The following is a 16,710-nucleotide window of genomic DNA, read 5'->3' on the forward strand; positions in this document are numbered from 1 at the left end:
CGAGGATTTTTTTTTCTTTTGAGTTATGTGTGCCTGTGTCTTATATTAAGTAATCATCCGTTTCTCTGCGGTAGGTATGGTGACTTGTTTTTTACACACACACAATAGGGTTTGCTTTTTCCCTCGTAATTTCAAACAGTAGCCCTTGCACCTCTGTTATCGTCATCTGACTTTAAAGAGAAGCGCTCGCACATAGTGTAGAGTGCAGAACCCGCGCTTCCAATCAACAGAGCGGGCTTAGTTTTTCCCAGCTTGTTCAAGACAGAGACAAAAGTGCCTGGAAACTCTGACGAAATTCATTTGGACGTAAGTGGGAACAGTTTCAGGTTAGGGGGTGCAGTCTAGTTTTGAAGGATCTCTCTGTATTTCTGACCGTTTAACGTGCAGACAGGGGCTCTTGTCGTTCCGCTCCTTCTTCTATAATTAGACCCCAGCCTGACTTGAGGGGAATGTTGGTAATTTTTTTCTTAATATACTCGCAAACCGCCTCCTAATACACATTTAAACATTTAAGGTAAGATAATTTGCAAGTGTTTGCTTTCAGACGTTCATCTTTCAGGGGAGAAAAACTTTTTCGTTGCATTTCAATTACTCTCTTCTCTGAGTATGTGAAGTTGTACGTTATCCATTGAATCTTGCAGTTTATCCTGAGTCCGGAAATCAACCCCCCCCCCCCGAAAAATACACGCACAAAAAGCACTCCATCCGCAGAAACCACCGCAAGTACATTTCTGTCGCCCACTCTGTCAGTCTGAACTTGCAGAACAAGGTATCTTCATATTTAATGATAGTCTGGTCGACTTTCTAAAAGCATTTAGGGGTATTATATGTTTCACAGATTAATGACAGTGAACGGAGTCAATGCGGGGTTCACAAACTAAGTTGTGAGGAATGTGTGTATACTAGGGCGCTAGCTATGAGACGCGTTTTAGTCTGTCTCCTGGATGAAGAAAGATTTCAGTTATTTCGCTTGCGAACGGTCTGCACAGGCAATAGTTACAAATTCACTTTAGCCATTGGGGATTGGAAGAATTACAGGGGCGAGTGTTGCAATGATTTGAATGAAAGAATAGAGTTCCGGCTGATGCAGTGGGAACATGTTGTACTCGTCGGTTGTTAAGAAGAATGACATTCAATAGCATTTTACTATAATGAGGCAGAAGGTGTCTCCAAAATAAACAGTGTACACGCATTTCCATTGACGTTACCCCATCTTAAACCCCAAACTTGTTTTAAGTTAGTGGAAACAAGTGGCAGGTCCATTTTACTGGCATCCAACCGCACTGCGGCCAGTGAAAATTCTACAAATTATTGGCGGCGACTGGGGCATTGTTTTTGATGTATCGAAAATGCACCACGCGTTTTCTTTTCTCGAGTAGTTTGCGCAGGAGTTTCGGTTGATTTGGTGCATTAACAGAGCACCTTATAACACGCTACAGTTCCCAGCAGTCAGACAGTGGGCCTTATTGAGTTTAATTGAGAACATATGTGAGTAGGCATTGCCAAAGTCTGGGAATGGAAAAAGATACCCGCTTACAGCGGGATTGATACAGGTGCAGGCAACTCTCTTCCCCCCCCCCCCCTCCCCACCCCACCCCCTTCCTCTAACCTTTTTTTTCCAAAAGTACAAAAGTCGCTGAAACCCTTGCGGCATAAAATGTAGAAAATTCAGGTTATTCCATAAATGAATGCATCTAATTATGGGTTTCACTGTCAAAGCAAAAGCCATCGAGTGCAGAAATACAGTTTATAAAAGAAAACGTGTATGGCTGTTCGATTTGTGCACTATAGTCTACTGCCTGGGAAACAGATCCTGCTTCAAATCCGGACTGACCACAGTTGCCCTCAGCTGGTGAAAGGAAGCCTTGTCCGCAGAGAACACGTATATTATTCTCTTTTTAAAAGTGGCTATTACTGTAGATTTTATTTCAATGGTGCACATTACACTCTTGCAATTCTTTGAACACCACTTACTTTTTTTCCTGCTTGTTACTTGTTCCAATGTTTTGCCAGAAGCTTTGAAGAACAGGCCGATAAATGGTCGTTGAATTCCTGACAGCCAGCATTTATTGCTGGATATTTTTTGGGGGAATCTCAGGCATTTTACGCGTCCGATTCCCAAACTCTGGGCTTCTTTGAAGAAACACACAGCTTGGAAAGGGCGCAACTTGGTTGGATGGTATTTCGTTATGTGCAAAATTTCTCCCAACTCAATTTACACCAGACATTCTCATTAAACATTTTAATATTTCGCGCGCACATACACGGTGAAAATTTTGCTTCAGGATTGGCAAGTCTGTTAACGGTAATAAAATAAGAACGCGCTACTCCCACCCAACGCAGAAATTCGTTCAGATACCTCACAATAATAAAAACTACGGTGAATTCTGCGAATTAACTTCGTGAAAAGCCAACGGTTTGGAAATTGCGAGCCATATTCCCCATCAAACTGGTGGATTTTATTGGAATGTTTCTTGCAATAGTGCAGCAAGAACTCTACGACTGTTGGATAATGCTCCACTTTGATTCCGTTCGCAATTAGCTCACCTTATAGTCGGAGCTTCGAAAAATTCCAGATTTGCGCATAAACAGCATATTTCCGATTTACGAATTGATTTGTCACAGCGGCAGGGAAGATGGCTGTGCGTCATACAATTAACCGTACCATGGCTTCTCTACCCCCAAAAAAGTCATCCTTCAAAGGAGAAAGGACGAGTGAAATACTCACACGTCGCCTTTGAACAGCATATGCAATCAATGGAAGTTAGTGTATGTTTAGTATTGGGTGTTAATTTCTGTTAATTGCTACTTTGTCGAATGCAGTTCAAGTAGAAGCTCACGGGAGCCAGTGAACTGTCAAATTTCCCTGGTTATGTAAAAATGTTCAACTGTCTGGCTGCTGCAAGTTTGTGTGTTAAACTGGGTACAAACCTGTAGCGTGGTGAGGGCACTGGCAGATGACTAACATTACAATTGTATATACATAGATACGTCTAAGTGTTCACACGTTGAATTATAGAAACGAATGCTGTGTGCGTACTTGTGAAGAGAAAGACAGATGACCCAACAGGGTCCATCCTGACCCAACGGTTAAGAAATTTAATTTTGCATGGGTACAGTGGCATCAGTCTCGGGTGAATTTCCTGGCGATGGTCGCACGCTGCTGCTGTCATTGTCTCTCCCTTTTAGACATTTATGACCATATCCATGTTCGTAAACAGTTGGCATCGCACATTAATTGACGTATTGGCTTTACATAAGTACTTTTTTTTCAATTGGCTCTGTTTTATTTAACATGATACAGCTCATTGCAGCTCGTGGGCTTTCACAATTAAAATAGCACTCGTGTGCAAAACACAAATCATTCCTCACAATTGTGCGTGTCTCAAATCGGTTTAGATTCACGCTTGCGCTTCATATTTTAATTGGTTAAATTGCGATTAAAATTAACACGCCTAAGGATGTCCGTTTCAAAAAAAACTCCCTTGTGGCTTTTCTGACATGACGACGCATTAGCAATGCATTAAAATTAAAATTAATGTTTACGTTGCAGAACTGTGAAAAATCGTGCACAGATCAAATTTTGGCATCGGGATGTGAGGCTGCAGGGTACATACGAAAGACGCAATAGTGCTGAAGTGGGCATCCCATGATAACGGACTTGTATACCATGTAAATATTCGCCCCAGAAAATTGGGGCTAATAATTTCTTAAGCTAAGCAATCGGGTCTTAAGCTCGTTTTCTACATGCTTGCTGTCAAAAATTACATTTATACAGACTGGCTGCCACTTCACTCAATTGAAACAGATCTTAACTCGTCTCTTAAACATAAAACTGTTACAGTTCTCAACACATTTACAATATTGTAGTTTGGATTAAACCCATAATTTGGTTGCCACTTGAAGACTCTTGATTTTACTTTAGGTTCAATATTACTTGAGTAACCATTTAGCTCAAAATTTTGGAGCTTGATTCAAACAACCATCGTTTAAGGGGTTGTAATAATGCTCTCGAAGACCTTAAAATCTGGACGCGTCACAAAGAAATAAATTGGCCTACAGTTCATCCATGAAAATCGAACTGTTGCAATTTTTTTTAAAAAATGCCCCATTGCTGCCTTTTGAAGAAATGCTACTGTAAATACAACAAATATTTCTGAGTTTGAGACAATGGTAAGATGATACTGTCTAATTATTAAGCACTTGTAAACCTGCAATTTCAAAAGATCTAGCGCCTCTTTAATGTGTTCAATCTGCCCAGGTGCTGCAGCCCTCGAACTCCTAGTTGTAGTAATCCTGTCCGTGGCATGCGCTCGCCTTGTACAATGCCTCCTGGCATTGGCAGATCTTTGTAAACCCAGCCTCGAAGCATTGGATGGAATTCAGTGCAACCGTTGCATCTGGACGGCCTAGCAATTTCTGATTTGCTCTGAAAAGATTATTGATCATTGACCGTGACGACCAAAACAAGGACATCTCGACTCTGCTTATATGCTCTTTCATTGGCGATAACTAAAATTGGGCCCAAACAATACTTTCATTCTTTACTCCACTGAAAAATCAACGAACAAGAAATAAACGCATTTCCCATTCAAACTATATCAAAATATTCCACAGTGTTTTCAGAAGAAAGTGCTGCTGGACCCGAAACGTTAATTCCGATTTCTCTCCATAAGATGCTGCAAGACCTGCTGAGTTTTTCCAGCAATTTCTGTTTTTGTTTCAACATTTTCTGATGGGGTGAGATGGGATGGGGATACACCCGGAAGCTCCGAGAATTTCGTGATTCACTTCGGCTGATGAACCTTTGCGTACTGGCTGATTCTGCCAATCTCCAACAACGTTTTGTTTTTGTTTGAACTAACGGGGCAGTCTTCGGGTGTTTGGGATAGGCGGGAAAGGGTAATTTAGACCACAATTCCGACCAGCCACGAATTTATTGAATGCCGGAGCAGCCGAAAGGCCTCATCCGGCTATTCGTTAGTGTATTCATTTTCAAAGAACAGAGATTTCGAGCTCATTTTAAATTTGATATTGAGGCGTTCCGGGCAGGTTGGGTCCCTCTCGCATTACTTTGCCCAAGGAAAGGGAAAAATTCAACGATTGTTTTTGTTGATACAGAACAGGGCTGCTACTGCAATTCTCCCGGGGTTGAATGGACAGTTTCCAGTAGTGACTGCAATTTTTTCAATCTCGTTTCCCACCACCCGCAATGATTCCACACTGCGGTTATTCTGTGGGTTTGTACAATTGGTAGTATGGTGTGCTTCTAACGTCAGCCTCAACATTGAGTTTTATGTCATCAAGTGTCACCATCGTAAATAACAAAATGCCTAGTCACTACAATCGGCTGTTTTTCTGTGTGTGTGTACAGATACCTCATTCACTGTCCTAAACTCATTATGTTTGCAAGGGTTCACAATCAGTACAATATATGACTAAGCTAAGCAACATGCCTAAAACTGTCGGAAAACTTTCAGCACTGTCCTAGCAGGTCAACAGATGGATATGCGCTCTTTTTTACTCGATGTCTCCCGCGGCACGGGACAAATACATGGTTTCACTTGTGCTCCTGATTTGGTGGAAATGTGAGGAAAGCCTGAGAGAATTTGCTTGAAGAATCAACAGTTCCCGAGTCCCACTTCTTCACGCAGCCTAAAGCCTCAAGGAACCGCCGCACGGGTCACAGTGATTACTGCGTGTTAAATTTGAAAACAGAGAAACCCGTCAAAATCTTCCAGGCAACTGTTTCGAAATTTTAGGGCTCCTGTTTTGGCGTCGCTTTGGTAAAGCAGTGAGTGGGAGAGGAGGTCGCCGACACCCTTCTGATCCTTATCTTTCCTGACCTATGAATTCGTGGCGGTTTTAGCTCTGAGTATTTCCTCACCTCGTTACAATGAAAACAAAGTACCTCAAAGTGCAATATTTCGTCCAGACTCCGGAATAAGCTTTTGTTGCATTTGTGCAAATACTTCACTATACTCTCTCACCACCACCTCCGCCCCCTACCCTGCGCTCCCCCTTGTAATGCGAAGACGCTGCGAGAGAAAATTGGGTTTAATAAAGTGTCGACTTCTCTATGGCCCTACTTCAAAATATTATATTTCAATAACTATAACATAAGGGGTGTGCGGGAGAGAAGGCCTAGTCGAGTGTCTCACTTCTGATATCGAAATTTTCCCGGGGTACTGTAATATATCTCAAGAAAAAAATTACAACAATCTGCCTGTCATCCCTTATTCTCGATGGTGTGGGGACCATCTGAAAATTATACCCTCGAGCATTTTAAAATAAATGAAAAGAAATGAGGGCAGATTTTTAAAAAAGCAAATGAAGGTTCAAAAAAAGGCTTTTGAGTCGAGACTTGAAATACAATCTGAGCTTAGACAAGTGGAGGCCAAAGCAAGGGGAAATTACGTATCTTTAACATTTGTACTTTTCATCTCGCTCCACATTAAAAAGACAAACTGGGCAATTTTTTTGTCCATACCTTCGGAACCTGCATCTTGACATCATGTTCACGCCATGAATTGACATTCACAGCTGATCTTAAGGCTATTTCAAACGGGGCGTGCTTTCTAGGCGAATTGACCCCTACATCTCCTCCCAAATCTACCTCAAACTCGGACAAAGGCGGATTGCTGTTGAGATAGCTCATTTTGGCCTGACTAGGGTACTAACTATCTGTGACTGGCCTCATAAACTTCCCACCCTATTCAGATCGCTCCTGGCCTCATGCTGCAGTTTGCTCGTCTCTACGCCAGCGCTCCCTATGTTGCCATTTAGAGTGTGGGGGGCTGCTGATCTGTTTCAGGATCACAGAGTACCCAAGCAGTACCGTCTTGTTTTCTTCCCCCCCCCGCCCCCCCCAGTGAACAACATCGTCCCCAACCCCCACCACCCCACTTCTCCGAAAGTGTTTGTGAAAAATTGGTCCGTTTTGCCCACCCAGGTTGAATCAAGCTGTGTTTATTTAGGGAAAAAAATTGTCGGCCACCCAACCCTATAATCAGCTCTGACCTGAAGTATTCCAGTGTGAGTTTACTCTGACGCTTGGCTTAGAAAGGGAGCAAAAGTTAGAGTGGCAGCAGCCAACTGGATCCGCTTAAAATCGAAAGTAAAGACTTGACCCCTTCACCCAAAATAGTCTGAAATCAGACGCATGCAAACGGAATTCAGTTCCACACAATATGGAACACATCACAGTGTATACAACAACGACAGAATGCACAGGACAGTCTGTCCGGACCCAGTGCCGCAAACTAGCTAAAAAGACATTCAAACACGAGGCGCTGAGCGCTGATCGCTCCTATTCCCGTCATTTATAAGCTATCATCTAAACACAGCCGCCTGGAAATTTGAATGTCGGTATAGATATTTGTTTTGGTCAAAATCAGTTCGTTGTGAAGATACATGACTCATTGGCAAACGGCTGCAGGGTTGTTACCGACAGCCAGTTAGCAAAATAATCTCCAGTGAGCATTCTAATTTCGGGTTGCCCCCCAAAAGAGCATTTGAAATATCCTGCCAGGAAAAGGATTGCAGGCAACTTGACAACAGTTCGAAACTTTGAAACCAAAGAGACAGAAAACATTCACGGCACAATATAGACTCAGATTGAAAGTCCCTCGCCAAAGTCAATTCTTTGGGTGGGTGGGAGTGGGGGGGGGGGGGGCTTCGTGTTGATAAACTGAAATTCCCAAGCACTGGCCTCTGGCAGCGTTTCGCTCTGCGCCTTCTCCGTCTCATGAAAAATGATTCGGCACACTGATTGAATTTTATTTCTTCCTGGGCTAGTCAGATTTAGTTGCATGAAAGCGATCAATCTTCTTACTAACGCGACGTTTGTTTATTGGGCCAGGGAAGAATTAATGGTTTTATAATTAAAGTTGGAAACTGAAAATCTAAGCGTGAACACGCAAGTATGCATCCATATGTTTACACAAGTTGGTGTGCATGAAGATATCCCTTTAATTGACTTTAAAATGACATAAACAGAATCATTCGGTGCAATAATGTATGGAATGAATCGGAACCAATGTTTTAAACCCATATTAAAACCTACATAAAAATGCTTCTTTCTATCTTTAGATGAAGATTTTAGTTTAACGTATTAACAAAAGCTTTGAAACCAAAGAGACAGAAAATATTCACAGTACAGTATAGACTCAGATTGAAAACACCTCGCCAGAGTCAAATTTTTGTGTGGCTGATAAACAAAAGCTTTCCACGCACTTATACTGTACAATAAAGACGCACTTTTTAAAATCCGGCGTGAATGCTATCAAAAGTCATGGAAGTATATATCATGTACCCCAATATTTGTGCAGCCTCTGATTGCATTTTTTGGATTTATTATTTATATTTTCCTCATTTTTTCATATTTGACGTTACACCGTACAGTGCGATCAAATTCTGTTGGTTTAGAATGAACACTACTGATTAAATTAGACATCTGGATTAAGCACTCAACAATGTACAGGAAGTGTGGAAATTGGAGGAAGAATTGAATGTCAGACAGCCGCTTGTTGCCTTTGATTTTGAACAGAATTCCTACTGCCTTCTCTCTTCCGAGTATGTTCGGGAAGGGTTGTTTTTGTCATCGCAGCCAGAATCCGCAATGTGAAAATTACACATATTTAAAAAACCCCGTTGGATGTGAGATTAGAAATTCTGGTAACTTGATAAAGAACGATTACACGTCTGGAGTTTGAAGATTAAAGATAACGTAGACAAAAACAAAACAGATTCTACAATGTCGTTTGACGGTGGCATTTCCCTACAGTTAATTCATTCCTTTAACCTTCGGATTCAGAGTCAATTCTATTCAGGCAAGGCAAATCATAACCAATAAAACAAATCGATGAGAGGTGTTACATGTTGAGTATTATAAAATTCTTGAAACCTATAGGGAGTTTTCTCTATATTCATATTTATATCATTAAAACCACGAATCGTTCTTTAATTCCATATTTACACCCGGTATCTGAATACAGCCGCTGGTGTGGTACACAGTACGTCCACTCCTAAGACTTACTCTACCCAACGTTTTGCTACTGAAGCGTTATCTTGTCGGTTTCACTTGCGAAATATTTATCAGGCATCACTGCTGATACAGACATTCACGATTTACTGCAGGAGTGGTTATCTACAAACACCTATTATATGGTAAAATATCTGGTAAATAGACACGCACGCAAACATTTTTCACAAGTGCCTGTGCACTATATGCACATAATGTGAGCTTGTTACTTGAAACAAGTTGGGACGCCATTACTATATGCAGATTGTATTACAATCGGATTGAATATAAGATGTCATGGAATGAAAAGAACAACATTAATTTTTAGAAGCAAATAGCGAATATGCGGAAATAGTTGGAACTCTTCTAATAGATTTCTACAGTACCAATTATTGTGTCGATGTTGTAAAACTTTTATATTCTGTTGAGTTTTGCCAATATATGCGTACTTAGGTCCAATTCCTCAAAACTAGTCTTAATCCTATATCAATTGTCATTTAGTTTGAACAGATCTTTATCATCAATGTTAAACAAGTAGCTAATTTTTTAAAAACTCAGCAAATTCCACATCATTTCCTGCTAAACAGTATTTTGTCAGTAGCCCCGTGTTATGAAAATAGGATTAATGTTACCTGTTGTATGGGCACAATTCTGTACAATTTACAACGCGTCCTCATTTCAAATTTCTCCAAATGTCCAATGTTCATAGTTCCTTCCAGACAAGTTATTTTTAGAGATGTCTGGGATACTATTCCAGCGACCATTCGTTTGAATTTTACATTTTCCTAACTTATCAACCGTTCACCTGTTACTAGTAATTGTATTAACTTTTGAACAATCATTTGTCATCGTTACTGAGGCCGAAATCGAGAAACTCATGAATACATCGCTTCGAAAGAAAACGAAAACAATTCAACCAAAACACTGATCATCTATTTGCTGGTAATACTCCTGTTTTTCCTTAACTCGGTAATATCATGGTTACGTGTATTGTCACACTGGTGAATTCCAGTATACAATTCAGTTGGCATATTCCGTAAACTAGTCACCCAAATATGAAAACTTGGCTGCTGGTTAAAAGCTGGTTAATCACGTTCTCCACTATCTAACACATTTGCAGACATAACCAATTAAAAGCAGGAGTAGGCCATTCGGCCCCTCGAGGCTGCTCGGCCATTCAATAAGATCATGGCTGATCTGGTCTTGGCCTAAACTCCACGTTTCCTGTCTGCTCCCTGTAACCCTTATTAGCCTTATCTACTCAGACTTAAAAGTATACAACAACCCCCTCTTCCAACCGTCCTTGTGGAAGGGAATTCCATACTCAGGGCCCTCTGAGGCAAAAGATATTCTCCTCTCACATTCCTCTTAAACGGGAAACTCTATTGTTTTTCAACCGTGAACCTAAAAACATCCTTTCAGCATTCACGTTTGTCAAGTTCCCTCAGGATCTTACGTGTTCAGTGAAATCATCTCTCATCCTTACTCAATAAAATGAACAAGGTAGGTTATGAGATGCCTTGCGGTTTTATTCAGATCTGTTACCTCCCATTCTTTGCCAGGGAACGTTTTTGGAAAAATAGATTTGTAAAGTAAATATACGAAATGGTGTACCTTAGGTGAGTTTTATTTTTAAACAACTAGAAGCCTTGCACTTCAATCTTCTCAAATATTATTGCCACAACTCATCGAATTAAACTGAACTACATTTACAGCGGAAACCTTATCTTGGGCAGATGGCAAATTGGACGAGCGTGGATTAAATTTTGAGGCTTTTAATAACTAAATAAGTTTGCTTTGCTTATAAACACAGCCAGGATTGTGTTCCTGTGTAGCGACCGATGCAATCAGTTCCGACCGTCCCGAGGGATTCTTTCTTGTGAGCGGTTGGTGCCCCTCTATTTCCCTGCATATCCAGATCAAGCACCCCTCTGCACTCGTCAGTCATTTTGTGGCTCGCGCACTCAACATTTAATACGTACCAAAAATACAAACGAACAAAGTTACGATTGAATTCAAAGTGGAGTGTGGGCGCCTCTCAGTTAACATAACGCAGATTCCAGAGCGGACTTGATCCTGCTTCCTACAAAATGTCAGGAATGAAACCTGTTCGAACTCCATACCTAACCCCAGCTCTTAAACACACGTGTGTACTCAAAACAAACTGTAGAAATGGTGTGTAAACAGTTAATCACAGAAGGCTCCGTGTCTAATATAACTCGATTAGCCCAAAGTGGACACATTACACAGCCCTCTCCCAGTGACCTCAAATCACGTTAGTCCAAGCAAATTAATTGCCATGTAAAAAGGCAGCCTTTTTGTGTCGACCTGTTTTGATCTTTTTTAACCAAAAAGTCAAAATTAACGCTAACGTGGCTCACGCTTCATGCAGCACGGAGTGTTTTTTTCGATGTTGTCTGGTGGTCTTTAATAAGTGAAGATCATATCATGCACTTGTTTAATAGCGTAGGTTTCCCGGGACATTGAAATTGTCTCCCAGGATTTCTTCTTTAAATGTCTAGTCAACACTCAACCAACCCTAATAAGGTATAATATGCGCTGAATAAATCTTACCGCTGCCAATGCTCTTGTGTATTGTTTGGGAGGCCGTTGGTTACTGTACTGGTCTCCTCATTTGCAGCGCGGAGTTAAATAAATATTCTCAAATATAATTTAAAGCTGTGACGCTAATGTGATAAGTGCTTCCAAGTTCCAACTTAAAATGATAGATATTTTAATGCCAACTGGCAGAGTCTCCCTCTGTTTAATAGTTCACCTCGTCTGTATTTTCTATAACTGCAGTTTGGGCTCCTACTTCTAAATTCTACACCGTTTCTTTTTGCAGGGCGGGGGTATATTTTTATTGGTTTCAAATCGGTTTCCGCTTAATCTTATTAAAGTGCCCATTCCCGAGGATTTGTTCGAGGTCCTAGAATTGCCCTACAAGGTTTGTTTTTGTTTAAAAGAGTCAATCTAAGATATTATCAATCATTTCAAGTGGGGCAGAAATGTAAAAGGAAGAAACTTTGATCTTTAAACTGGTGTTAAAATGGCTTTGGGTGTCAGGCGTGTCATATAACTTCTGCTCCTTATCTGAATGTAAAAAGGCAGGAGCCACCGTAAACAGAGCGGAGGAGATAGTAACATTCATTTCAATCCAACCGATCTAGGCCGGCAAAAAGCAATCTGCCTCGTTTGATACTTGAGTTTGTTTGTTGAAAAAACAGTGTGACTTATAAAAAAAACAGCCACTGATAACCAACACCCTGCAACGCGGAGAGAACGGATACAGTCCGTAGACAGCCCATAAACCTTTGTAAAGGTAGAGTACCCCTCAACTGGGCCAGTTGTTAGACAGCATGCGGTGAACTCTCTAAGCCAGCGTGCAAGCTTTCAAAAGCTGCTTTCAAGATAATCGGCGGTACTTTTGCTTTCGTAAAGAAAAAAGCAGCAAGCAAATTGGGAAAAACGAGAGAAATAATGTCAGAATTGACGCTTCTCGTGGGCATTTGAACTCTTTCAATAAACATGTCGAGTCGCATTGCTGGCTGAATAAAATGTGAAGAAGCACCATTTTCACCTGTACAAGACAGTGGGGAGTGAGATAACACAGTGTGGAGGTGGATGAGCACAGCAGGCCAAGCAGCATCAGAGAAGCAAGAAGGCTGACGTTTCGGGCCTAGACCCTTCTTCGGAAAGTGGGGAGCGAGTCAGCTTTGACTGCCACTTTAGGAACAAAAGGGCCGGATTTACTGAGATATGACTGTGTGAGTTTGACGGTGTTAGCTCCTTTTTTAAGGAGGTGGTCACTGTGTTCTTAAGTCGCTGCCTGATTGCTACCAAATTACTGTAATCGAGAAAAAGAGCAATTGCAATTACAGACTAATTGTTGTCTTTAGATAACCGAGCCGATAAGGGCTGCTTTTATCCGAAATGACAAACGTTTGTCGGAATTGGACACCCGAGACGCTCTCTTTGACTTGTGGACCACATAACAATGGGGTGGGTTGGGTGGGGGGGGGGGGGGGGAGCAGAGATAGAGTTTTTAAGATTCAGGATGCTACACTCAACCTAATTTCAATCCCATTCGTTCGACTAGCAATTTAGTTTGTGCCTGTCAGCAGTTTACTTTAGATGTACGACTCTCTCTCACTCTCTCCCTCTCCGAATGAGCACATAATTTTACAGCAGGAACTGTAACACCTCCCGAGATTCCAACAGACGGAGCGAATTGTCATTTATTAAGAAACAAACAATGCAATGCCTTCGGAACATTTTCAATAAAAGGAGGACATAAAATCGCGTTATACAGTCAATCTTTATACTGGAAGGTGTAACATCAACAAGAACATTAATGTTAAAAGATTCGGGATGGGGGTGACTGGGCGGGGGAGGGGGTCAGCACCAGAACACTTTCGGGAAGTTTGGTCCATATTTAAAAATAATATTCTACTACAACTGAAAATAAATTACTATCCGTCTCTTACGGTTTATAACAAGTCCGACTAAGCTCGCCGTGAATTCTACTAGATTTGACACAGAAACTTCGTCATTTTTAAACACTTTTTTGCGAAATAAAAGCAACTTACGTTTCTTTGGAGTAACACTGTTCTGTTAGCCAAATTTCAAATTGGTTTTGTGTTTTTTTTGTTTATGTACAAAAGGAGACAGACATATAAACACGGGCTGTTGTTGCTTGTGTTTTAAAAGATAAAATGTTACAGTCTGTAAACGCTCTCTCTCTCTCTCATGTGTTTGTTTTGGTGTCAGTACTTGCTGCAGTCATAGACGAACGAACCTGAGGTGCGATAAAGTGTCTGGGCTGGGGGAAACGACATCTGACAACTGCTATTCCCATTGGCGTGCGCGGAACTGACGGCGGAGTTGCCGAGGCCGATTCGCTGTGCCTCAAACATTTCCCGGACCGTGTGGAGGTTCTGTTGCTGCCCGGAGTAAGCGCTGCAGGTCAGATGGCTCAGATCGCCCGCCTGGTTGAGGTACCAGGAGGCGAGTCGACCTGGCCCGGTCCCGACCCCGTCCTGACCGTTGCTCAGACCGTGGCTCAAGGAAGGGGCGGCGGCGGTGCTACTGCTGCTCGGGGGTATTGAATATTCGGGCAGAGCCTCGTCGACGCCGCTCGCTGCGATGTGCGCGGCTCTCTCCCCGGAGTACAGGTTCATGTTGCAGTGGTAGGTGCCAGCGGTAGCTGAACTCAGGCTATGGCTGCAGGAGGAGCTGTAGATGGACGTCTGGCTCGATGGGTAGCTGAGGGGTAACGAGGGGCTGATACCTGTCCGGGAGGCCGTGTTGAGTTCACCGGAGGCGTGGGGGGAGCCTCTCAGAGACGGGACCATGTTCTCCACCGTGAAGGCCTGGTGCTCGTGGCTATCCAGGCTCAGGGACCTGTTGGATGGGCTACTACTACTAGTGTGGCTGTGTCCGCTGCTGGGCTCCGGGCTCTCGGTCTTGGGCACCATGCTGAGGGCAGGGGGACCGGCCAGCCTCGGCGGCGGAGGCGGGGACGGCGCCCCGTTCTCCGTCTTGATCTCCGGGATCCGCACCGCGTGTTTCTCAGCGTCTCCTGCGGCCGCTTGCTGCCGGCCCGGAGCCTCTTTGCCCTGGCGTTCTTTCTCCTCTTTCTCCCGCACGGCGTCCTTCTTCTTGAAGCGCCTCCTCCTCCTCAGGAAGCTGCCGTTCTCGAACATGTTGTAAGAGTCCGGGTCCAGGGTCCAGTAACTCCCCTTGCCCGGCTTCTTATCATCACGGGGCACCTTGACGAAGCACTCGTTCAGGGACAGGTTGTGGCGGATACTGTTTTGCCATCCTTGTTTATTCTCCCTGTAAAAGGGGAAGCGCTCCATGATGAACTGGTAGATCCCGTTCAGAGTGATCTTCTTGTCCGGCGCATTCTGGATGGCCATGGTAATGAGGGCGATGTAGCTGTAGGGAGGTTTCACCATGTCCTTGGGTTGCGGAGGAGGGGTGTAGTGTCCGTACGATCGAACCATCCCCGCCGCGTACTGTTCGTGAGCTGCGTGCGGGTACATCCCCACCGGAGCCGCCATCCCGGTGTATCCCGGGCCGGGCCGGTAGTAATTCTGCTCGCTCAGATAGGGCACCACTCCCAGCGAGTTCGGACTCGACACCGAGTAACGAGTTTGCATCGCTGCCTTCCGCCTGGCCAACGACAGTCAGAGAAAGCGAGGAAAAAAAACAGAAGTGGGGGGGGGTGGGGAATAAAACCACCCCAACTGCACACAATAGCCAACGGGAACGTGGGGGGGGGGGGGGTGGAGAAGTCTCCCGGCCCTGTGCTGTTCGACACCAGCCCCTTAGACCCCCCACCCCCCCTCAAAACTTAACGCCGAAATACCGACACACGAAGAGACCAGCGAAAGAGAGAGCAATCCACGCTTCTTCTCCCAACGCTGTGCGGAGAGTTCCTCCAACCTTTTTTACATCTGCCCCCAAAACGTCCTTCTTTCTGTGAGATGGCAGAGCGGATTGGGGAAGGGGAAAAAAAATCTGAACTTTTTGGACATCCGTCACTTGACAAGACTTTTACGCAGCGATTTTTTTTCCCGGCAGTTTCTGTCTCTCTCTCTCTCTATCTCCCACCTCCCCCCTTCAGCTCTCAGCCCCTCCCACCGAGGCGACAATGTCCAATTGAAGTCTCTGCGTCTCCGGGTGAAACACCATGTTGCTGCTGTATTCTGGCCCACCCACGTATAACTAGGTGACGTACCATTTTCCAGCCCACTTCTAACACTAGCTCTCCTCCCTCCCCCATTCCAGTGCCAAAGAAACACTTAAATAGGCAATGACCCCCCCTCACTCCTAAACGCACCCCTCCTCCCCACTTTCTTGACATGCTCAAACCCCCTTCCTCCCTCATTTTAACATGTTACTTTAAATTTTCCGGTTTTTACCATTCTACTGAAATTGCGCCTTTTAAGAAGATCGTTCCTCATCTTTCAAAGATTAAATAAACATGGAATACCTATGGAATAAAATGTTCCGAATTCAGGCAATATTATAAGTGTAGGATACAGGGAGATTTCATTTTTAAAAAAGACAAAAATAATAATATATTTTTAGCTTTAAAAGGTAATGTCGATTTAATAGCTCGAAGCTATGCCCATTTAAAGAATATGCGAGTTTTAATTTTTTAGGGAGAGAGCAGGTAAAAATTCGCTGCTAAAAGTTAATGCAACACTGGCTTGTGTACCTCACAATGTGGGAGCATTTAGCTGGAAGTGTGGGACCTGTTCCTACTCTCTGAAGAATGATGCTTGTATGTATTACCGATTTTTTAACACGGCAGCAACCGCGGGAGAGAATATAGAAGTGAGTCAATCAAAAGTAGTGTGAGATCAGCTCCTTTTTCACATGTTGATTGGGAACAATTTAGGCAGTAACATTTTCTTCAGTTAAAGCACAGACAAACTGTTGAGATCCCATTCGGACAGCTGGACAGTGCGTGAAATGGGTTAGGTGGCTTCCCCTTCACTCATTGCTTTTCCTAACTCTTCTGAGGTGCCAGTCCATTTGCAGATGTGTGAAGGTTATTTGTTCGTCCAGTTTTGGGCTACACAGGACTGTGACAGAGGCACCCCGGGCCGAGTGTGACTCCCAGAATCTGAGATGCTTGACTCGGAACCTGCAAAGTGTCCGTGCCCACTTTCGTT

General features: G+C 43.3%; 1 protein-coding gene across 1 annotated transcript; it reads right to left on the reverse strand.

Moving 5' to 3' along the window:
- Nucleotides 1-13,234: 13,234 nt before the first annotated feature.
- Nucleotides 13,235-15,249, reverse strand: LOC125465947 (forkhead box C1-A-like). The gene has a single exon (XM_048559980.2). The coding sequence runs from the start codon at nt 15,184-15,186 to the stop codon at nt 13,789-13,791; it is 1,398 nt and encodes a 465-aa protein (XP_048415937.1). The 5' UTR covers nt 15,187-15,249; the 3' UTR covers nt 13,235-13,788.
- Between the last annotated feature and the right edge of the window lie 1,461 nt (nt 15,250-16,710).

Source organism: Stegostoma tigrinum, chromosome 2 (assembly GCF_030684315.1).
Source record: "Stegostoma tigrinum isolate sSteTig4 chromosome 2, sSteTig4.hap1, whole genome shotgun sequence".
NCBI classification, from domain to species: Eukaryota; Metazoa; Chordata; class Chondrichthyes; order Orectolobiformes; family Stegostomatidae; genus Stegostoma; species Stegostoma tigrinum.